The 24,469-nt window shown below is 43.5% G+C and overlaps 1 protein-coding gene across 1 annotated transcript in view; it reads right to left on the bottom strand.

Annotated features, from left to right (window-relative positions):
- Nucleotides 1–354: 354 nt before the first annotated feature.
- The window catches only part of KSR2 (kinase suppressor of ras 2), a 186,297-nt gene continuing 162,182 nt past the window's right edge, over nucleotides 355–24,469 (bottom strand). Inside the window, exons 16-19 of the mRNA XM_058158508.1 lie at nucleotides 20,190–20,323; nucleotides 10,542–10,673; nucleotides 2,852–2,981; nucleotides 355–492 (exon numbers count right to left, since the gene is read on the bottom strand). Coding sequence (XP_058014491.1) covers nucleotides 355–492; nucleotides 2,852–2,981; nucleotides 10,542–10,673; nucleotides 20,190–20,323 — 534 coding nt within the window. The remainder of the gene's footprint in view (nucleotides 493–2,851; nucleotides 2,982–10,541; nucleotides 10,674–20,189; nucleotides 20,324–24,469) is intronic.

The following is a 24,469-nucleotide window of genomic DNA, read 5'->3' as shown; positions in this document are numbered from 1 at the left end:
GTCGTCGTAACTTTGAAGAGCCATTAAATGAACTGCTGTAAGCTGAGGACTATCTATACCAGGGGTCTCCAACCTTGGTCCCTTTAAGACTTGTGGACTTCAACTCCCAGAGTTCCTCAGCCAGCTTTGCTCTGGGAGTTGAAGTCCAGAAGTCTTAAAGGGACCAAGGTTGGAGACCCCTGATCTATACGTTAATAATCGACTTGGTTAAGAATCGACTGAAAAACCCTGTTCTGACCCTTCCAAGGACCAGCTGGGTTGCAATGACTAGAGAAACGGGGGTTGCGATCACAGCAGCCCGGGCCCAGGGGAGGCAACAAAGATGGCGCCGTGAAGAGGAGAGCGCCCTCTGCCTTACTCTGCTGACTTCCAGAAGTGGCCGGGGTGGGACAGGCGGCGGTTCCGCTTTGGCAGCTTCTCCAGCATCTCCATGAGTTTGGTGAAAGTGGGTCGCTCCTCCTGCTCATATGCCCAACAGAAGAGAAGGATGTCCTGCGAAGAGAAGAGAAGGAAAGGGCTATGCCAGGAGGGAAAAGAGAAAGAGGGAAGAGAGAAGAGAGAGAGAAAGAGGGAAGAGAACAGAAGAGAAGGAAAGGGCTATGCGAGGAGGGAAGAGAGAGAGAGAAGAGAAAGAGAAAGAGGGAAGAGAAGAGAAGAGAAGAAAAGGGCTATGTGAGGAGGGAAAAGAGAGAGAGAAGAGAAGAAGAGAAGAGAGAGAAGAGAAGGAAAGGACTATGCGAGGAGGAAAGAGAGAGAGAAGAAAGAAGAGAGAAGAGAAAGAGGAAGAGAAGAGAAGAGAAGGAAAGGGCTATGTGAGGAGGGAAAAGAGAGAGAGAGAGAAGAAGAAAGAGAGAAAGAGGGAAGAGAGAAGAGAAGGAAAGGGCTATGCCAGGAGGGAAAAGAGAAAGAGGAAGAAGAGAAGAGAAGAGAAGAGAAGGAAAGGACTATGCCAGGAGGGAAAAGAGAGAGAGAAGAAAGAAGAGAGAAGAGAAAGAGGAAGAGAAGAAGAGAAGGAAAGGGCTATGTGAGGAGGGAAAAGAGAGAGAGAAGAGAGAAGAGAGAAGAGAAGAGAAGGAAAGGGCTATGCCAGGAGGAAGAGAGAGAGAAGAAAGAGGAAGAGAAAGAAGAGAAGGAAAGGGCTATGCGAGGAGGCAAAAAGAAAAAGAGAAGAGAGAAGAGAGAGAGAAAGAGGGAAGAGAAGAGAAGAAAAGGGCTATGCCAGGAGGGAAAAGAGAAAGAGAGAAGAGAGAAGAGCGAGAGAAAGAGGGAAGAGAAGAGAAGGAAAGGACTATGCCAGGAGGGAAAAGAGAAGAGAGAGAGAAAGAGGGAAGAGGAGAGAAGGAAAGGGCTATGCGAGGAGGGGGAAAAAGAGAGAAAGAGTGAGAGACCATAGAAGAGAGAGAAAGGGGAAGGAAGGAAAGAAGGAAGGAAAGGAAGGAAGGAAGGAAGGAAGGAAGGAAGGAAGGAAGGAAGGAAGGAAGGAAAAGGAGAGACAAAGAAAGAAAGAAAGAGAATAAGAGACAAAACAGAGAGAGAGAGAGAGACAAAACAAAGAGAAATGGAGAGATAGAAAAAGAAAGGAGAGAGAAGAGAAAGAAGGAAGGAAGGAAGGAAAAGGAGAGACAAAGAAAGAAAGAGAATAAGAAAGACAGAAAGAGAGTCAAAACAAAGAGGAGATAGAAAAAGAAAGGAGAAGAGAGAAGGAAGAAGAGAGGAAGAGAAGGAAGGAAGGAAGGAAGGAAGAGAAGAGAAGAAAGAAAGAAAGAGAAGAAGAAAGAAAGAGAGAAGAGAGAGAGAGACAAAACAAGAGAAATGGAGAGATAGAAAAAGAAAGGAGAGAGAAGAGAGAAGGAAGGAAGGAAGGAAAAGGAGAGACAAAGAAAGAAAGAGAATAAGAAAGACAGAGAAAGAGAGTCAAAACAAAGAGGAGAGATAGAAAAAAGAAAGGAGAAAGAGAGAAGGAAGAAGAGAAGGAAGGAAGGAAGGAAGGAAGGAAGAAAGGAAGGAAGGAAAAAGAGAGAGACAAAGAAAAAGAAAGAGAGGAAGAAAGAAAGAGAGGAAGACAAAACAGAGAAATGGAGAGATAGAAAAACAGTGAAATACAGAGAGAAAGAAATAGAGGGAAAGAAAAGAAAGAAAGAAGAGAGAGAGAGAGAGAGAAAACGAAAGAAAGAAAGAAAGAAAGAAAGAAAGAAAGAAAGAAAGAAAGAAAGAAAGAAAGCCCAGAAACTATACCCTATGTGGGCAGCCAAACCCGTCTGAATTGATGGCAACTGCAAATGTTCAAATGTTCTCTCTTCTCTTCCTCCTCCTCCTCCTCCTCCTCCTCCTCTTCCTCCTCCTCCTCCTCCTCCTCCTCTCTACAAACCCACTCCCTTCTAACACTGATGGTGTTACCTAGTTTGGTAATAAAACGTCTTCAAGAAAACAACCAACCTCAGAGAGCATCAAGGACCCCACAGTCCTCCTCCTTCCCCCTCCTCCTCCTCCTTCCCTTCTTCGCCTCCACATCCCTTCCTCCTCTTCCTCTTTCTCCTCCCGCCCCTTCTCTCCTCCTCCATTCCACAAGCCCCACTCCCTTCCAGCACTGATGATGTTACCTAGTTTGGTAATAAAAAATCTGCAAGAAAATAATCAAGCTCAAAGAGCACTAAGGACCCTACCATCCTCTTCCTCCTCCTCCTTGTAAACCTCCCTTTCTTCCAGAACTGCTGATGTTACCTAGTTGTGTAATGAAACATCTGCAAAAACAAACAACAGCAACAACCAAGCTCAGGGAGCACCAAGGGTCCCTTGCTGGTCTGGTTTTCTTCTCCACTCCCTACCACCGCTTCACCCGAAAGTCACCTACTGAAATCTCCTTTCCCATGCCGATCTGGCTGAGGTTCGGCTTCATCCCTCGGCCCACTTGCCAAATTATTGCCTCAGCTGGTTGGGTCTTGAACGGCCATTCCCGGGCGTACAGTTCATACCAGACGGTTCTGTGGAGACAAAGTAGGAGAATAAGTTAACTAGTGTCGGGGCTCTAGAAGCAGGGGTGAAATGCTACCAGTTCACTCCGGTTTGGGCGAACCGGTAGTGGCAAAAACTACTGGTTCAGGTGAACTGGTAGTAAAAAAAAGCAACCAGTTCAGTTGAACTGGTAGTTAGCTACTAGTTCGGTCGAACTAGTAGTTAAAAAAAGCTATCGGTTCCTCCAAACCAGTATGTCCAATGATCAGCTGTGCCACACGGTTTAGCTTTGCTAGATATCCTGCTTTCTACTGAAGCCAAATTGCACGGCACAGCTGATCCCGCCCTCACTGTTCTACTTAGCTTCCCAAGCCTCCTTTTGGTGCGTAGTGCGCGTGTGCAGCTAGCAAATTGGTTCAGATTTCACCACTGTCTAGAAATATACCCTCTTGCCATCAAAGCAAGATGGTTAGAAGATAGCAGAGGACATCCTGGCGTGCCTAAAGGGATAAGGAAGGGCCTGCTCGATGGCTTGTCTGGAGAAGTGGACCATGTTGTGTTTGGCTGTGGCCACTGTGGCAGCCATTTTGCGAGAGTGCCCGTGGCAGTTTCTTCAAAACGCCAAACGAACTAGCATTTATTAATGACGAAGATGGCCTTCAAGCCAGCTTTGACTCGAAAACCATATACATAGATATTCTCCAGGATGATCTGATCTCAAAGCCCATCCTTTAGGCCTTCTTATTATAAACCTTTAGAAATGGGCAGTCATTCTAAAGTCAATCAAAGAAACACACTAAAGGCATCAATTAACTCTGATTTGTATATAAATGTAAAAGGACATCACGCATTAAATTAAATTAAATTAAAAATTTAAATTAAATTTTAAATTAAAAACTTCAGCTTTAATTGCAATAATACAAGAGCAACCAATAGATTTAAACTTAATGTCAACCGCTTTAATCTAGATTGCAGAAAATATGACTTCTGTAACAGAATCATCAGTGCTTGGAACACTTTACCTGACTCTGTGGTTTCTTCCCATAATCCTAAAAGCTTTAACGAAAAACTTTCTACTATTGACTTCACCCCATTCCTAAGAGGACCATAAGCGCACAAACGTGCCTACTGTTCCTGTCCTATTGTTTTTCTTTTCTTCTTCCTATATATATATATATATATATATGCTTATACCTCCTAATATTTACTCATATATATGTTTATATACTATATAATTTTTTTGTATGACACTTATATATATTGTTGTGACAAAATAAATAAAATAAATGGGCTATAAAAATTGCTTAAGTTTGAGCAAACACAGCATTTCACGTTGGCTATTTTTATGTAGTGTGCCAAGCGTATTGTGTTGGATTCCGCTTTTGTGGTCCATAAACTAGGATATATTCCCAACTGTTTAAGTCAAACAAACCATGGCTTACCACAATAGATGATCAGAAAAATGCCTTTTGGTAGGTTTTTTCTCTTACGTTGCTGGACAAACCCAGCTATGGAGGTCCGCAAGCTATTGTGTATTATTCACTTTTGTTGATTCACATTATCAAAACATTTTTTATATTAAAAAGTTGCTTTATTTTGCTTTCTCCATGATATAGATTCACCAAATCCCTTGCAAATTTCTGTCTGAGTGAAAAGTTGGGGACATGCATCTTATTCTAAAAGCCATCATGAGCCAGATCATCTTTACACATCCTGTCTACCCATGATGGGATCTTAATATAATTTTTAACTGCTGCGGCTTTTCCTGAAATGATGATGAAAGGTGCAAATAACCTCCTGAGTGATGATAACCCTGAAGCACATGCCTTTCATTCATCAGGATTCCCCAGGAAAAAAACAACAGAGAAGAGCAACTCGCATCTCATCCGACTTTGAATTCAGTAGGACCCGCTTCGAATCGCATCCTGTATTTTATTTATTAATTATAGCCGACAGCCTCTGAGATTGCAAGGGAAATCATGCAGATCAACCTAAGCGCCAGCTGAAGGTCATTTCAAAGATTGAAAAATTCCTTCCCAAGAGGTAATTCTGTGCGGAAATGATGTGAATCCCTTGCGCTATTTCTTTTTTTAAATTTGGGGAGGGGGGATAATGAGTGCGTGCGATAAAAATGCCTCAATTAAATAGCTGCTTCTGCCAGTGAAATTAATTTTTTTCTCTCCCCCCCCCCGTCATATGACACCTCCAATATGTTTTTTTGCATGCATGGTGGGTGAAACAGCCAGCTCCTGTATTGAGTTTTGGGAGAAGTTACCTTAGATTCAACGCTCTGTTTATTTCTTTGCTTTTTCTTTTCCAGTTGGCCTGAATGAATCCGTAAAGGGACTCTTGGAGGTCATCTAGTCCAACCCCCTGCCCCCCTGCAGGAGACCTGTACCAGGGATTCGAACCACTGAACTATTCTTATGCTCCTTCCCGGCCTGACACTCTTAAAACCTGCTGGGAATGTAAACCCCAGGGACCAATGGTCACTAGGCCGTGGGTAGCCAACATTTATGGGAGTCGGAGTCCAACTGGACTCTGCTGATGGGTGACTTTTTCTCGAAACAAAATTATGTATGTATGCATGTCTCCCTGAGTCCTTCGGGAGAAGGGCGGTATACAAATATAATAAATAAATAAATAAACAAACAAACAAATAAATAAATAATAAAATGTATGTATGTATGTATGTATGTATGCAGGGATAGGCTTCAAAAATTTTAGCAAGGGATTCTCTGTCTGGTTGCTGGGTGGGCGTGGCCATGGTGGGCGTGGCCTCGTTGGGCCCCTGCACCATGGCGGGGGGGGATTTTTGCCCTCCCCGGGCTCTGGAGGCTTTTCTCGAGCCTCCGGGAGGGTGAAAATGCCCCCCCCAGGCTCTGGAGGCCCTCTGGAACTTCTGCTAGGCCCATTTTTTGCCCTCCCTGAGCCTCCGTGTGCGCCCTGCATCCAAAACAGGCTGCATGAGGACTCCTGGGAGGGGTGGGGTGGGCGGGGCCAGCCAGAAGTGGGATTTGGGGGTTCTCCAAACTGCACAGAATCTTAGCTAGAGGTTCTCTCGAACCCCTGCGAACCCCAGCAGCCCAACCCTGTATATATGTATGCATGCATGGATTTGAAGGCCAACACATGCACTATTTCTTGTAATCTTCACAACCCCTCTGTCCATTAAGTGAGTGACTCTTCTTGCCAAAGGCCCTTTCTAATGGAGAGCAATTTGGGTCACATGGAAATGAAAGAGACCATCTACGTCCAAATTAAACAGCCCTTATTCAACAGAGGGGGAGGAATACAACCTCATCTCTCTCCAATCTACAATGCAGTCCTTTTAGTCACGGTTCTGAGAAGGCTCCACGCCCATTTGCATCACTCAGGTAATAATAATAATAATAATAATAATAATAATAATAATAATAATAATAATAATAATAATAATAATAATAATAATAATAATATCAGAGTTGGAAGGGACCTTGGAGGTCTTCTAGCCCAACCCCCTGCCCAGGCAGGAAACCCTATACCATTTCAGACAAATGGCTATCCAACATTTTCTTTAAAATTTCCAGTGTTGGAGCATTTACAACTTCTGCAGGCAAGTTGTTCAGGTCACCTCAGGTGACCCTGAGGACAAAGACAAACCTCCAAGTGACCTCAACATCTCTCTAAAACAGTGGTCACCAACCGCTGGTCTGCGAGAAAATGTTGGTGTTCCACAGAAAAATTATTTTCATTTTTTATATTGCACTAAATACTATTTATCTTTTTTAAAAAAAAAAAAAATCCATATTACTGGTCCACGGGATTTAAAATTATGAATTTAGTGGTCCCTGAGATAGGGACGCGCTGGCTCAGGGGCTAGGACGTTGAGCTTGTCGATCGAAAGGTCAGCAGCTCGGCGGTTCGAATCCCCAGTGCTGCTGTGTAACGGGATGAGCTCCCGTGACTTGTCCCAGCTTCTGCCAACCTAGCAGTTTCGAAAGCACGTAACAAATGCAAGTAGAAAAATAGGGACCACCTTTGGTGGGATACCTACATACCTGAAACGTATCTTGGGTTATATGCATGGGAAAGCTCTCATTTCCAGATGTTGCATTGCAACGTCTGCTCTGAGTCCTGAAAGCAGTGAATCCACAACTGTACCTTTAATTTGTTGGTAAGTTCAGAAAGCAGCCAGGACCCCTGATTTCAACCCTGAGCTACAGACATTCTCCTTTATCAACGTGAGCCTGGCCAAAATACACACCCTTTTCTCTGCCTATTTCCCTTTCAGAGGAAAGTTGGGGTTACTTCCTATCAGGAAAAGTGTTCTTTGACATTTTTGGCTGCCACTTCATTCTGTTTAGGAGGTAGTGAGTGGAAGCAATATATTTGTCATTTCCTCCTCAGGGCCTTGGGTGTTGTTTTCTTCCCCCCCTGCAACTTCTGAATTGAATTTAGGAGCAGAGGAAACCACCATTCTCAGGACTCCTGAGGAGGAGGCTCAAAGCGCATGACATCATTTCCAGTCGTGGAGAAAAAGCAAGGCTATTTCAGGATCCAGAAACATTTTCCTGTTCCTGATTTTTCTTTTTCTTCCCCTTTTCCAAAACTGGGTTTTGCTTAGGAAAGATAGTGAGGGAGGCTTGGCCAAGTGGGAATTTAAGACTTAAGCCCTTTTGAAGGTGTGGTGGACTGCAGCATTTATCACTGAATACTTCCATTGGGACTTTGTTCATAGTTTGAACATTGGAATATAGTTTTTACAACTGCATCCCCAGCTGAAATCCCTTAAGCGCTATATGTAACAGGCAATTATTTTCTTCTTAATTATCTTAGATGGCTGGATTAATATTTAACTAGCGCTGGACACTACGAAAAGTATGAGTGCCGATGGGGTTGCTGTTCATTTTCTAGTTGTCTGTTTGTGTGTTCTGTCAAGAGGGAACTTGAATCTATTTATATGCTAACTGCTGTTATTTTATCTGGCATTGTGATTGAATTGGTAAAATATTAAAGAAATATCAGCAGTTATCGGGTCCAACAAATAAGCCCAAATAATATTTTAAAATCGATCAAAAAAAAAAAGAAAGGAAGAGAAGAGAAGAGAAGAGAAGAGAAGAGAAGAGAAGAGAAGAGAGAATCAGGCTAGAGACAGAGAGAGAGATACAGAGAGATACGATAGATAGATAGATAGATAGATAGATAGATAGATAGAAAGAAAGAGTAAATACTAGAGAGAGAGAGAGAGATTTCGATATATATATATATATATATATATATATATATATATATATATATATATATATATATATATATAGAGAGAGAGAGAGAGAGAGAGAGAGAGAGAGAGAGAGAGAATGAAAGAGAAAGAAAGAAAGAAAGAAAGAAAGAAAGAAAGAAAGAAAGAAAGAAAGAAAGAAAGATGGATGATATTTTCTCAAAATATAAATTTCAAATGAAAAAAAAATTGCCCAGGGGTTCTGTCTGATAAGAACGCTCTTTCCCCAATAATTACTTTTTAAAGTCACACCAATGCGTGCATTGGATTTAATTGCCGTTTTCACCCACCAACCCCATGAAAACACATTACCAGATAAGACCTCAGTATAAATTAATCACTTTAGTGCTCTGTTCTTGAAGGTGCCCATCTCAGTGGCTTCCAAGAAAATTAATCCGTCAGATTAAAAAACAACAACCCACCCCTATTGGACCAAGGGAAAGATTTCATCATAGAACAGGGAAACCTTTAAAAGATTATGATAAAAATGGATCCTTCCCCCTCTCTTTGCTATGAAGTGTGATAATTAATTGGGCAAGCAAAACAACAACAACAAAAAAAAACAGCAACCAAATAGAATGAAACTAGAACACAGTAGGAAACCAAACTTTCACGAACTGACGTTTAGTTTTCCACAATGCTCCTAACCATTTTTCTCTTTTGCATGGCAGAATTCTCGTCCTGCAGAGAATTCCAAATATTGATTTTATTACCCACAATTCTCTGCCCGTCTATGTCCAAGGGCTCAGAGCAGCGCATGCAGAAAAAACAACAACCATCTAAAACCACCAAAAATGCAACTGAAATAAACAATAGACTTTATATATCACTGACCAATTAGGTTGATAGCACCATGTTCTTTCCCAGAGCTAAAGATAGTCCTTAATTTACGACCACAATTTAGCCCCACATGTATTATAAATCATCTTCTTCTTTTAATGACCCCATAATCCCTTGTGGGGTGGCGTCTGGGCAACCGAATGGAGCTGAGTGTTTACTGGCCAGATGCCCTTCCTGTTGCCAGGGCGGAGTTTTGTTCGGCGGATATATTCTTGTTTGTGCCCAGGAGAGAGAAATATCTGCCTCTACCTAGGATTGAACTCACCGCCTCCAGATTGTGAGGCGAGAGCTCCACCTCTAGGCCACCGCACCATTTTGAACAATCATGAAATCAGCTGTTGTAAGTCGAGGATTACCTGTGCTTGTTTATTGAAACTGATTAGGAAGGAGACAACCTCCAAGGTCTCTTCCAGTTCAATTTTTCTATGATGCTCATATGTCTTTTTCCTGAGGAATGGGTCTTATCACTCCATGTTGTATTTCGACAACAGAACTGCCTCCTCCAGGACTAGTAATTTCCCCCAATATGGTATTTTAAGGGGCCATGGAGCTCACAACCCTCTGTTTCAACCTCGGTGCCAAGACATTATCTTCATCCCAACTAATGATTAATCCTATCAAAACTCATTATTGCCTATTTTGGAATTTGACTTTGCCCAGCTTGGCATCGTTTGTTCAATACATGTTGAATAGCACTTGATTAAGAAGTAAGGCTAGGGCGTATCTTTCAGCTGACCGCAATTGTTTTGCCTCTGAAAAAGTACGTTGATTAAGGAAGAAACTTTCATCAAAGGGGCAGAGCATTATGTTCATAATCCACCGATGAGATGAAACACTGATCGGGTAAGAGAAGTTTCTTCCAAGATGACTTTCGAACTCATTCAATCATTCATTGAGGACCTGTATACTACACGAGTCAAAAAGAGGGCTGTGAAAATATCTATAGACCCTTCGCATCCTGGACATAAACTGTTTCATCTGCTACCCTCAAAAGGACGCTACAGAGCACTGCACACCAGAACAACTAGACACAAAATCAGGTTTTTCCCCGAACGCCATCACTCTGCTAAACAAATAATTCCCTCAACACTGTCAAACTATTGACTAAGTCTGCACTACTATTAATGTTCTCATTGTTCCCATCACCCATTTCCTTCCACTTATGACTGTATGACTGTAAATTTGCTGCTTGTATCCTTACGATTTATATTGATATTGTTTCCTGATCGCTTATTTGTACCCTATGACTATCATTAAGTGTTGTACCTTATGATTCTTGATGAACGTATCTTTTCTTTTATGTATGCTGAGAGCATATGCACCAAAGACAAATTCCTTGTGTGTCCAATCACACTTGGCCAATAAAAAATTCTATTCTATTCTATTCTATTCTATTCTATTCTATTCTATTCTATTCTATTCTATTCTATTCTATTCTATTCTATTCTATTCATTGCCGTCCCCTCCCCCACCCAGTAATGACATTTACCCAAAAGCAAAGACGTCCGAATGCTTGGAGAAAGGTAGCTTGTCTTCTTCTGTTTTAGGTGACAGCTGGTGGATGATCTCTGGTGCCAAGTGGCACAGCCAGCCATTTTGGATCCGTAGTTTGTTCTCTCTCCTGCAGGAAAAAGGGAAGAGCCAATTAGTGAACCTCCGTCTTCTCCTTGGCTCTGTTCATGTTTGAATCAAAGACGAAGAAACGGTATTGATTTTTCTCACTGCTCCCCCCCACCGAACTCATGCTAGGCTGGCTGCTTTCTCGTCCCCACCACCCTCCTCTCTCTTTTCTTCAGTGACACTTGGACTTACGAGAATGGAAACTTCACAGTTTTGCTACAGGAGTGGCCAAAATTGTGGGAACCTTTTGGGGAAAGTGTATTTCCTAAAACTAGCTAATGATGCCACTTTTTTTGGGGGGGGGAGTAGTAACGTAAAATTATATATCAATGGAAAGTTAATTGAATCGAGAATGTAATGCATGAACTTTTAGGAAGGATTTGCTATTAGAATAGCAGTTACAGTCTAAAGAAGAAAAGTGAAAGACGTAAAAAAAAAGAGATATGCAAAAATTATCACCCTAGGAAAAACGAGATATACAGAAATTACCCCCATGTTACCCCCAGTGTTAACTAACACTGAGTTGGGTAACCTTTAGCATGAATGATGGCCTTACAACGTCTTCCCATGGAGTGAACCAAGTCTTTGAGTTCTGCAGCTGTTATCATGTGAAACCAAGATTGAACGATGGCTTCGATTAACTGGGTTTTATTGCTGGGTCGTCTCCCCTCTTCCCTTTCTCCTCTCCTCTCCTCCCTTCTCTCCTCTCCTCCGTTCTTTTTTCCCTTCCCTCTCTCTTCTCCTCTCATCCCTTCTCTCCTTTCCTCCTTTCCCCCTCTCTTCTCCCCTCTTCCCTCTATCCTCTCCTCCCTTCCTTCTCCCCTCCCCTCTCCTCTTCCCTCCCCTCTCATATCATATCATCGCTTCCCTTCTCTCTCCTCCCTTTCCTCCTTTCCTCCTTTCCCCCTCTCCCCTTTTCCCCTTCCCCTTCCCTCTATCCTCTCTTCCCTTCCTTCTCTCCTCCCTTCCCCCTCTTCTCTCTTCCCCTTCCCCTTCCCTCTATCCTCTCCTCCCTTCCTTCTCCCCTCTCCTCTTCCCTCCCCTCTCAGATCATCGCTTCTCTTCTCTCTCCTCCCTTCTCTCCTTTCCTCCCTTCCCTCTCTCCTCTCTTCCCCTCCCCTCCCCTCTATCCTCTCTTCCCTTCCTTCTCTCCTCCCTTCCCCCTCTTCTCTCTTCCCCTTCCCCTTCCCTCTATCCTCTCCTCCCTTCCTACTCCCCTCTCCTCTCCTCACTTCTCTCCCCTCTCCTCTCCTTTGGAAATTATACTTCTAGAACCACATTACACATCTGGAAAGGAGGGAGGAAGGAAGGAAGGAAGGAAGGAAGGAAGGAAGGAAGGAAGGAAGGAAGGAAGGAAGGAAGGAAAAGGAACAGAAATCATCCAAAAGTTGGACCATAGCAATCTCCTGCTGATTTAGATTTGAACTAGGTGGATCTTGGAACATCACGTATCTGATCAAGATCCAGCAGAATTAAAAACAGACTTCATCTTCACACGTTCCATTAGATCAGTCATTTCCTGCATCCTGTCCTAAACAACCTCTCGTGCACCTGTTGCAAGGAGGAAAAACCGATGAATGGGTCCTTTTGTGAACTCCCCCAAATCCGTAAAAAAAAAAAAAAGCCCACAGATTCTCCAGAAAAGGTTGATCAACATACGCAAGCAGATGCTTTGCCAAACGAGAAAAGATCACACCGGTTGCTTCCCCCCGGGGGAAAGGAATGAGTAGAAAAGGCAGAAATTGAAAGTACAGAATGAGCCAGCATACCCAAGTCCCGGGGAAAAAACAACAACAACAACAACAACAACACAGCTAATCAAAAAGGAGAGAAAGAAGTAAAATGAATCTACACAAAATTGTGTTAAAGGTTTGTGACCAGATGCGTTTCAGACCACCTGCTGTGCTTCAATAGCTCAATTCAAAAGCTTGATTAAGAAACCACCTTCAATGGCGCATCTCGGTTTCTGGGCCCCCAGACTAACCTACTTTGCAGGATTGGAGAGAGAGGGGGGGGGAGAGAGAGAGATGAAGAGAAAGATGGAGAGAGGTGGAGTTAGACAGCTGTTCTGAATCCTTGCAAGAAAAGGGGGATAAATGCGAAGTAAATAATTATGGTTTGGGGTTGAATGAACCTCTGTGGTAGTGTGGGAAGGCTCCCCTCACCCCAGAACAAAATATTCTACAGAATATTAGACAAGGCAGAAATCAGTGGTGGTATTCAGCTGGTTTTATCCGGTTCTAACGAACTGGCTGGTCCGACTGCAGGATGCCCCGTCCACCTGTGCGGACGTCATGATCAGGGGTGAAATGCTCCTGGTTCGGACTGGATCGGGAGATCCGGTAGCAACGGCGGCGGGTAGTTCAGAGAAGCGGTAGCAAAAATCCCTCCCCCCCCCTGCCCATGCTCACCCAATCACCCGGTCCCTACTTGCCTACTTGGCAGCTTGCTATTTCTTTCGGGCTCACCTTGCTTCGGCTGCTGCAATCAATTGCATCAGCTAGCAACTCAATCTGCCTGCCTGCAATCCATCTCATCGGTGAGCAACTCAATCTGCTTACCTTATCCCTTGAATTGGGTAAGTAACTGGGGGGGGTTTTTTGGGCAGGGGGAGCTTTAAAAAATAGTTAATTGGGGTTTTTTAAGGAGTTTTATTTTTTTTAAAGTTAAGGAAGTTTTAAATTTAGCTGCTTTTATCTAAAAATATAAATACAATAAAATAATAAAATAAAATATTTGTGTAGTTTTCCGAGATTTGGTGTGTTTCTGTAATGTTTCACTCTAACTACACAAACACATAAAATCTCACAAAGCTGTATGTGGCATTTTGTGTATGTGTGTGTGTCTGTTGTGTTGTGTGTGTGTGTGTAAAGTGTGAAAGTTGGGTTTTGCGCTTTTTGTGGCTGCGTGAGGTTCCTGCTTGTTGCAGGGGCCATTTTGGGTGAAGTGCAGCTGCTTTTACATTGTGCATGAGTCAGTTGTGTTGTGTTGTGTTGTCTGTGTGTAAAGTGTGAAAGCTGGTTTTTGGTACCTCGTATTGTTTTGTGTACTTTGTTACACAAAACTAGCACATAAGCGGCGAGGGGAACCTTTTACCTTTACCACTTGGAGGAAAGGAAACCGGCAATTTCCTCTGTGGAGTAACAACAAATAAACGGAAAGATGCCGTTTGATTGGATCGCCAGTCATTGGATTCAGGCAGAGGCTGAGAATCACAATGCACAAATCGTGCAGGGGGGGTTCCTGCCTTCCGTAGCCTGTGCCGCGCCTGACTCATCCGAGGAGAAAGGGGGCTGGCGTAGGGTGGGGGTGGGCAGGTGAGGGGAGGGGAAAGACAGATGTTTGCAGATTTGCTCTCTGCAAGTGATACTCCTCCCTCTCTCTCACCATCCCTCCCTCTGAGTCATGATAGCGATAGCACTTATATACCGCTTCACAGAGCTTTCCAGCCCTCCCTAAGCACTTTACAGAGTCAGCCTCTTGCCCCCAACAACAATGTGGGTCCTCATTTTACCCACCTCGGAAGGATGGAAGGCTGAGTCCATTCAGGCTTGAATTGGTGAGAATCGAACTGCTAGCAGTTGGCAGAGTTAACCTGCAATTTTGGCCTTTAACTACTGCGCACCATGGAAGGGAGGGAGGGAGGGAGAGAGGGAGGGAGGAAGGAAGGAAGGAAGGAAGGGGAAAAGGAAGAGCAATAGCACTTAGACTTATATACCGCTTCACGGTGCTTTGCAGCCCTCTCTAAGTGGTTTACAGAGTCAGCCTCTTTCCCCCAACAATCTGGGTCCTCATTTGACCCCCCTTGGAAGGATGGAAGGCTGAGTTCGACCTTGAGCCGATCAGGATCGAACTCCAGAATGTGGGCAGTCAACAGAATGAGCCTGCAGTGCTGCATTCTAACCACTGCGCCACCAGGATGCCCATTTGCCAGGTGAAATTGGAGGACCAACCTCACCTGACAGAAGGGCCACCCTGGGTAGACATGGAAATTGACCGTATTCCACGTTTTCTCAGCAGAAGGTGATCCTCACTCTGAGTCAGCGTGGCTAACGGCAAGTGATGGAAAGCAACTGGCATCCCAATCAGAAGGAGATGATGCCAGCTGCCCCCGGTGAAATCCCTCCCTCCCTGTCTTCCTCTCCATCTTCCTTCCTTCCTTCCTTCCTTCCTTCCTTCCTTCCTTCCTTCCTTCCTTCCTTCCTTCCTTCCTTCCTTCCTTCCCTTCCTCTCCCCTCCCTTTCTTTCTCCCACCTTCTCCATCTTCCTTCCTTCCTTCCTCTCTTTCTCTCCATCTTCCTTCCTCCCCTCCCTTTCTTCCCCCCCTTCCTTCCTTCCTTCCTTTCTTCCTCTCTCTCTCTCTCCATCTTCCTTCCTTCCTTTCCTCCCTCCCTTTCTCCCTCCCACCTTCTCCATCTTCCTTCCTTCCTTCCTTCCTTCCCCTCCCTTTCTTCCTCCCCCTTTCTTCTTTCCTTTCTTCCTCTCTCTCTCTCCATCTTCCTTTCCTTCCTCCCTCCCTTTCTTCCTCCCACCTTCTGCATCTTCCTTTCTTCCTCCTTTCCTTCCTTTTGTTCCTCCCTCCTTTTGTTCCCCCTTCTCCATCTTCCTTCCTTCCTTCCTTCCTTCCTTCCTTCCTTCCTTCCTTCCTTCCTTTCCTTCCTCCCTCCTTTCTCCCTCCCTCTTGATCTTCCTTCCTTCCTTCCTTCCTTCCCTCCCTTTCTCTCCCCTCCCTTTCTCCCTCCCACCTTCTCCATCTTCCTTCCTTCCTTCCTTCCTTCCTTCCCTCCCTCCCTCCCTCCCTCCCTCCCTCCTTATTTTGGGAGTCATTAGTGGTTTTCTTTCTAATGAGTAATACTAATCCAGATTCATTGGAAATTGGGGCTAAATCGAATTGCACCCGTCCTTTGGTGACCGAGCAAACGAATCAAGAGGGACACCCAGAATCCCGGCATCTCCCGTCCATCCAGAAACAAAACAAATCATGGGCATTTCATTATGAAATCCCGTGCTAGCTTTGAGGCTGGCGGCAACTTGTGGGAGAGTAGAGCATGTAAAGCACAAGTTTAAAAAAAAACGAAGAACGAACGCTCATCCGTCTCCTGGGTGACAGGTGTGCCTTCCTTACCTGGATGCTGCATTTAAAAGCACAGTGGATCAGCAGGGCAGAGGGCAGATCTGATATACCTGCCTGTCAGGTGCAAGGAACCAGAACAATTCCATGAGCAGGCCAAAGCAGTCTCTTTATTGCTGCTCTTCTACTACAAGGTTCTCACCAGACTAACAGGCGGATAAAGGCTTCAAGAGTCTGGCCTCTGTCACCTCCTGCCATGGAGAGACTCCAAGCTAGACACCCACCCCCTCCTCTCTACTCCCCTCTCTACTTTAGCTGGAGATTCCACTACCTTGTCTTCTTTTTGAGATGAAGTATTGATGGGCTTTGACAGATTGTTCTTCCAGGCACCTTTGGCCCACATATCCAAGTGCTGATTTAGAATGGAATGGAATGGGGAGGGAGAATAAAACAGTGAATAGAGAATAGAATAGAATGGAAAAGGAATAGAATAGAATAGAATAGAATAGAATAGAATAGAATAGAATAGAATAGAATAGAATAGAATAAGAGGGAATAGAATAGAATAGAATAGAATAGAATAGAATAGAATAGAATAGAATAGAATAGAATAGAATAGAATAGAATAGAATAGAATAGAATAGAATAGAATAGAATAGAATAGAATAGAATAGAATAGCAGAGTTGGAAGGGACCTTGGAGGTCTTCTAGTCCAACCCCCTGCTTAGGCAGGAAAACTTATACCATTGATGGCAAACCTTTTTGGCACCGAGTGCCCTAACCGGAACGCCCGTGCAGGTGTGCGCACATGCGTGCACCGGAAACCCAAAGACCAGCTGGCTAGCGCGCGCATATTTTTGGCCTTTTTTGGGGGGTGTTTTCAGGCTGTTTTTTTGGGCCAAAAACGGCCTGGAAAATGGCGAAGACCAGCATGTGCGCCAGAAACCCAAAGAGCAGCTGGCAACAGTGTGGGTGCCCTCTTGGTGAAATCCAATTTTTTTTTACTACCGGTTCTGTGGGTGTGGCTTGGTGGGCGTGGTTTGGAGCCAGCCAGAGGTGGTATTTGCCGGTTCTCCAAACTACTCAAAATTTCCGCTACCGGTTCTCCAGAACCTGCTGGATTTCACCCCTGATGTGCCCCAGAGAGGGCGCTGCATACCACCTGTGGCATTTGTGCCATAGGTTCGCCATCTTAGCCCTATACCGTTTCAGACAATTGGTTATCCAATCCCTTTTTTAAAAAAAACTTCCAGTGTTGGAGCATTTACAAATTTGGGAGGCAGGTTGTTCATTTACGGCGCATTCTCACAATCCAAGATCCCAGAACAGGTAGGGAAAACTTTTTATAACTTTTTAAAAAGTTTGGACACAACGAGTTTTTTTTTCCTCCCTCCCTCCCTCTCTGTCCTCTTCTCATATGATTTTAAAGTTAGGAACTCCTCAGTGCTAATATCTGGAAGCCTCTCTCGTACCAAACAGCAGGATAAAATTGCTTTAAAGAAATAACTAATTATACGATAAACCTGGAGAGGGTATAAATAGATCATCATTTTTGGGGGCGGGGTGGGCTGGAAAGGCAAAATAAGAAATATTAAACCTACACAGGATACGGTTAACCACTTCAACCCGACAATTGATACACCTCAGAGCAGGAGGGGACAGAAAGAAAAAGAGAAATAAGCAGGCCATTATCTCTTTTTTTTAATCCAAGTGCCTTTGACACACCATAATTACGGAAAGATTAAAATGTGTGATTTATCTCGCAGGCGGCTTTGCAATAAAGCAATAATTAACTGCAAGGAAAATCTTATACAATAGCTGGGGTTTTAATTCCATTCCTTTTTCTTTTCTTTTCTTTTCTTTTCTTTCTTTCTTTTTTTTTAATTTTGGAAAGAACCTGCAAGTACAACGTTACATCTAAATCGGAGACCGCGGGCAATGAAATTTGCCTTAAAAAAAAAAAAGATCTTGAAACAAATTAATTAAATTCCCAGGGAGAAAGATCGAACGCGGGGAGGCGAGAAGAAAGGCGGCCCCTGCTTGGAAAGAGTCTGGAGGACATGGCATAGGATGTCACAAACCATTTTAGGGTAATGTTTAGGACAGGTCATAAAAGGGATGTGGTGGCTCAGTGGCTAAGACGCTGAGCTTGTCGATCAAAAAGGCTGGCAGTTCAGCCGTTCGAATCCCCTAGTGCTGCTAGGGCAGACAGACAGACAAATCACCAGAATGTAAACTGACAGCAAACAGCACTCCTTAGTACACTGATGATGTGGCCTAGCTTGGTTCATGAAACGTCTGCAAGAAAACAAGCAAGGTCAGAGAGCACCAAGGACCCCAGAGTCGTCGTCTGTTGTGACTCGTCCTCCCTCCTCTCCTCAGCCGGGCCCCTCCCGTCTCCAACCAGGCCTGTTATCAGACTCCGAGTCTGATAATGAAGATGAACGGCCTGACATGACTCCAGCCCCCGGCCCTGGCCCCATGCCCGGAGACGATTCCAGGAGTGAAAGGAGTAGCCCGATAAATCTCACTCATACAGCGTGTGTTCCTTTGGCTCAGCTGTCAGAGCAGGAAGCCAGCCAGGTATTGGAATTGCTCGGGCCTACTCCTTCTGACCCCTCCCTTTCTCAGACAGCAGATCCAGCTGAAGACAATTCAAAGTGGGTGGACCCTCGCTTCCGGAGATCTGAGAGGCGACGCCAGCAGAAGGAAGGGAGGGGCAGGCCTGGATAAATGCTGATTCATGGAGCCACACCCCACAGCCTATATAAAGGACCTGCTTTTGGCATTCCAACCTTGAGTCAAGCAAAGTCTTATCGCTGAAGTCATAACTTGGACTCCTGCCTGCCCTGATAAACCTTGAAGGAACTTGGCAAGCTGCAGAGGCTTCGTTGCCAAGTTTGTTACAGACTTCCTTGACTCGTTCGTCGGAGTGGGGGTGGGACACGACATCGTCGTCGTCGTCGTCCTCCTCCTCCTCCTCCTCTTGTTCTTTTTCTTGTCTTCTCCTTCCCTTTCCCCCCTCCTCCTCTTCCTCCTCCCTGCAAACTCCGCTGCCTTCTAACACTGATGATGTTGCCTGGTTTGGGTCATGAAACGTCTGCAACAAAACCACCGAGCTCAGACAGCATTACAATATATTCACCTCCGTTGGCATTTATGTGATGTAATTGAAAGAACAAAACTGAGCAAACTCAGTGTAAGAATGAAAGGACGTCTCACTCTTCTCTCTCCCACCCTGGAAAAGGCCACCCGAATGTTGTCTTATAAATTCCCCAAGAAATGAATCCACATTCCTCTTTCCTGGAAAACCCAAGTGCCCTCTGCAAGAGTTTCATACCGTCCAATGTTCCATTTTTATTTTATTTTTATTTATTTATATTAGATAATATATATATATCAGTATAAGCATAAATTGAATGCATAAAATGAATACAACTAAAGGGAACATTAGGACCATTATTATTATTATTATTATTATTATTATTATTATTATTATTATTATTATTATTATTATTATTATTAAATAATAATTATTATTATTACTATTATTATTTACTTTATTCATTAAACATGAAACTCAGTCAACTGAGCATTCAAAAAGGCATCACAAATACTTTTATATTTATATTAATTTATATTGATATATTGACCATCATTTGTGTTGTAAATGTTGTACCTTGATGAAGGTATCTTTTCTTTCACGTCCACTGAGAGCGTATGCACCAAAGACAAATTCTTTGTGTGTCCAATCACACTTGGCCAATAAAAATTCTATTCTATTCTATTCTATTCTATTCTATTCTATTCTATTCTATTCTATTCTATTCTATTCTATTCTATTCTATTCTATTCTATACCATTGACTGGTGCTAATGGTTGATACAGGTTGCTGCCAGTGTCCTAGGTATCAACCAATTATTATTATTATTATTATTATTATTATTATTATTATTATTATTATTATTATTATTATTATTATTATTATTATTATTATTTACACAAAATGACAGTATACACAGCAAACGAGATAATTATGCTGGATTTCGTATCACAGATCACTAGTCGAACACTTCTCATACGTTTAGGATTGCGTGATGTATCGGCGAATTATGCGAGCAGATCCCAGATCCCAGATTCTGCAGCTGACCAATGGTGATCTTGTCAGCACCAATTGCTTTTAAGTGCTTGCCTAGGTCTTTAGGCACAGCTCCCAGTGTGCCGAGTACCATTGGAACCACCTGCACTGGTTTATGCCAGAGTCTCTGCAATTCAATTCTCAATTCTTGATATTGTTGTTGTTGTTGTTGTTGTTGTTGTTGTTGTTGTTATTATTATTATTATTATTATTATTATTATTATTATTATTATTATTATTAGAAATATAACAACCAGTGAAGGGGGGGGGGGAAAGAGGAGCGAGGAAGGCAATGTTCTTCAACGTACCTGCCTGCTTGCAGAACTCCAGAGATAGTGAAGAGGCCGAAATCGGTGATGACCACTTTCCCGTTGTCGTAGAAGATATTCTTAGATTTCAGATCTTTATGGAGGATTCCCTTTGCGTGCAGGTAGCCCATTCCCTGTAAAACAAGGAAACAGAGTGAACGGTCGCAGAGAAACCTCCGTGCCATTTTTAAAATAATTCTTAGATTTATACATACACGCCCCACCCCCCCAAAAAAAACCCTAAGATATTTTTTGGGATCCATGTCAGATGTTGGTTGATCTAGAACAGGGGTCTCCAACCTTGGCAACTTTAAGACTTGTGGACTTCAACTCCCAGAATTCTGGGAATTGAAGTCCATAAGTCTTAAAGTTGCTAAGGTTGGAGACCTCTGATCTAGAATGCATCTTACCATAAAGTCTGAAGGTTCCTTAAAAGCCCATCAGCTCCAAACCCAGATCAATATACAGTAGTGGCCAAAATTTTGGAAATCTTTTGGGAAACATGTAGTTTTGAGGTTTGATAGCTAATAACACCACTTTTTGGGGAGGAGTTTCAAAATAATCCTATCCCACTGCTGAAATGGCTTAGGAATAGCCCAGTCTTTCACCCAATTGGAAATCTAGGGAGCCGACTAAAGAAACTTGTCAGTCAGAAGCGACCCAGCAATAAAACCCAGTTAATAGAAGCAATCCTTCAATCTTGGTTTCTCATAATAACAGCTGCAGAACTAAAAGACTTGGTTCACTCCATGGGAAGACGTTGTAACAGAGGTGGGTTTCAGGTGAGCTAGCAGCAAGTCCTCATCTTGAAAAGAGGAGGAAGAGGAGGAGGAGGAGGAGGAGGAGGAGGAGGAGGAGGAGGAGGAGGAGGACGAGAAGAAGAAGAAGAAGAAGAAGAAGAAGAAGAAGAAGAAGAAGAAGGAGAAGGAGAAGGAGAAGGAGAAGGAGAAGGAGAAGGAGAAGGAGAAGGAGAAGGAGAAGAAGAAGGAGAAGGAGAAGAAGTAGTAGTAGTAATAATAGTAGTGGTTGCAGCAGCGACAGGGGAAGATTATTCAGTTTCCTTGGAATTTTGGTGAGTTGAGAACTCATCACTCAGGGAAAGTCTTCAATGATCAGAACGTGAAGATGGATGGCTCTCCACTCACCTGCCCCCACTGTCATCTCAAATCCACCCATGGCTTGCTTGCAACATCGGTGTTAATGGTTTATAGAAACATAATGGATGTGTGGAGACAGGGCGATTTGTCACTAGCCTTTCTCCTCTATCGAAAGCTCCGGTCAGTACTCACAAACACTGCCATCTCAAGCCCTACTGGCATTGGTCTTTTGGAAGAAAGATACGTCTAGAGAGAATGTGAGTCACTGGCTCCTTGGCTGAAGTGGCCAGTTTTGTCTCTCCTCCAGGCATTCATCGAGGAATTTATAGGAACGTCCAAACAGATGCTGCCCAGAGATGATGACTCCTTGGTAACAACCATGTTTGAGACAGAAGGTCAGAGAACCTGGCTCACCATAAATAGAGACATGACTCATAGGACTTATCCCAAGGAGTATCCTTCCAGGCCTAATCTTAGGGCAAGATTTTTTTGGCAAAGAATCACACTGCTATTTCCAGCTGCCATCTGCAGCACTGCTTGATCTTATTTCCGATGTGGGAATCTCTGTGGAGCAGCCTCTGTGAATGGCAGTTCTCATAATCTCATAATAACAGAGTTGGAAGGGACCGTGGAGGTCTTCTAGTCCAACCCCCTGCCCAGGCAGGAAACTCTATACCACTTCAGACAAATGGTTATCCAACATTTTCTTAAAATTTTACAGTGTTGGAGCATTCACAACTTCTGCAGGCAAGTTGTTCCACTGATTAATTGTTCTAACTGTCAGGAAATTTCTCTTTAGTTCTAAGTTGCTTCTCTCCTTGATTAGTTTCTATCCATTGCTTCTTGTCCTGCCCTCAGGTGCTTTGGAGAATATCTTGACTCCCTCTTCTTTGTGGCAGCCCCTGAGATACTGGAACACTGCTATTAAGTCTCCCGTAGTCTTTCTTTTAATTAAACTAGACCTACCCAGTTCCTGCAACTGTTCTTCATATGTTTTAGCCTCCAGTCCCTTAATCATCTTTGTTGCTTTTCTCTGCACTCTTTCTAGAGTCTCAACATCTTTTTTACATCGTGGCGACCAAAACTGAATGCAATATTCCAAGTGTGGCCTTACCAAGGCCTTATAAAGTGGTATTAACACTTCACATGATCTTGATTCTATCCCTCTGTTTATGCAGCCCAGAACTGTTTTGTAACTTTATGAATGCAGTGGAGCATTATTGCAGGCTGATTCTGCCCACTGTCGGGTGTTCAATCCTGACTGGGCTCAAGGTTGAGTCATCCTTCCAAGATTGGTAAAATGAGGACCCAGATTGTTGGGGCAATACGCAGACTGGCAGGTTACTTGGCACCCTGACACTGACTCTGTAAACTGCTTAGAGCAGGCTGTAAACCCTGTGCAGCGGTATATAAGTCTTAAGTGCTATTGCTGTTAAGAATCTGTGGAGCATTGGAGGAGGGACAAAAAAGATAGAATAATGGACACACCCTCCTTGTTCCAACTCTACCTTGTAAACCATTTTAGGAAACGGCTCTAGCAAAAATTTAGATTTTCTTCTAAATCCAAAAGGGGTTGTAGACCTGCCCTGGGGATGACTTGCTAGTGTCCCCTTCTGGATTGCAGGGTTTAAAACAAATCTTTACACACACACACACACACACACACACACACACACACACACACACACCCTTAATCTTAATGTTGGAATATATATTTCCATATGATTGCACTTGTTCTAGAAAGAAGACACGGAATGATCCAAAGACATCTCCACGAAGCTCTGTTCTTCTCCTTGGTTCAGAACCAGGAATGGTCCAGAAGCAGCTTCCTCCAACCTTATCACTTGCTCAACACTTCCTACTCCATTACTTCAACAGCGGTCCAGAGAAGGTAAGATATGGAGCTCGGTTCTTTGTATACTTGTCCATTAATTACTCCAAAATCAAATGATTTTTTTAAAGGGATGGAAAAGTCATCAACATAGATGGCAGGTAAGTAAGAGTATTGTAGGACAACTGTTTTCTCAACTTTGCCCACTTTAAGGTAGGTGGATTTCAACTCTCAAGAGTTCCTCAACCACAATATTTGGGTGTTCCCCCTATTTTAAGGTTGCCAAGGTTGTGTAACACTGCTGTAGACCAAGCTCCATCTTTTGAAATTCTCAATGTTGTCTTCCAATAATGGAGTGTCTGGTGGGAACAAATTAAACCTATCTCTGATAATGACAACAAGAGGCTATCTTTGGCTTCTATTATACCAGAGAAAATACAAATCTACCAGCTGCCGTGAGACTTTCCAAAGCATTTACTTCCCAATGGTATAATTGGTTACTATATAATGTAGTAACCAATTATAGTTATAGATCTTTATTTCTAGATAGATCTACAGAGTTTGCTCTAGATCTAGACAGATGATAGATATAGATAGTAGTTATAAGTCTCTACCTTACAGTTAGAAATAATAAAGTTTATATGGTAACAGATAACCGAAAATCCCTAAGTACGATGCAATCCAAATTCTATCCTTGGAGTGCTTAGCTGGTTCCAAACACAGCATTCAAAAACTGGGTCCATTCGCTGGATTTTTAGGACCCGTGTAAAAAGGTAAAGGTAAATGTTCCCCTTGTACATATGTACTAGTCGTTCCCGACTCTAGGGGGTGGTGCTCATCTCATGGAAGGAAGGGAGGAAGGAAAGGAGGGAGGGAGGGAGGGAGGGAGGGAGAGAGGAAGGAAGGAAGGAATAGCAATAGCACATATATATTGCTTCATGGTGCTTTACAGCCCTCTCTAAGCGTTTACAGAGTCAGCCTATTGCCCCTCCCCCAACAATCTGGGTCCTCATTTTACCAACCTTAGAAGGACAGAAGGCTGAGTCGACCTTGAGCCTGTCAGGATCGAACCCCTGGCAGTTGGCAGAATTATCCTGCAATACTGCATTCTAACCACTGCGCCACAACTGCTCATGGAGGGAAGGGAGGGAGGGAGGGAGAGAGGGAAGGAGGGAGGGAGGGAGGGAGGGAGGGAGGGAGGGAGGAAGGAAGGAAGGAAGGAAGGAAGGAAGGAAGGAAGGAAGGAAGGAAGGAAGGAAGGAAGGAAGGAAGGAAGGAAGGAAGGAATAGCAATAGCACATATATACCGCTTCATGGTGCTTTACAGCCCTCTCTAAGCGGTTTACAGAGTC

The sequence above is a fragment of the Ahaetulla prasina genome, chromosome 15 (assembly GCF_028640845.1).
Source record: "Ahaetulla prasina isolate Xishuangbanna chromosome 15, ASM2864084v1, whole genome shotgun sequence".
NCBI classification, from domain to species: domain Eukaryota; kingdom Metazoa; phylum Chordata; class Lepidosauria; order Squamata; family Colubridae; genus Ahaetulla; species Ahaetulla prasina.
Note: the sequence above shows the minus strand (reverse complement) of the source record. Positions and strands in the feature narration are given on the sequence as shown.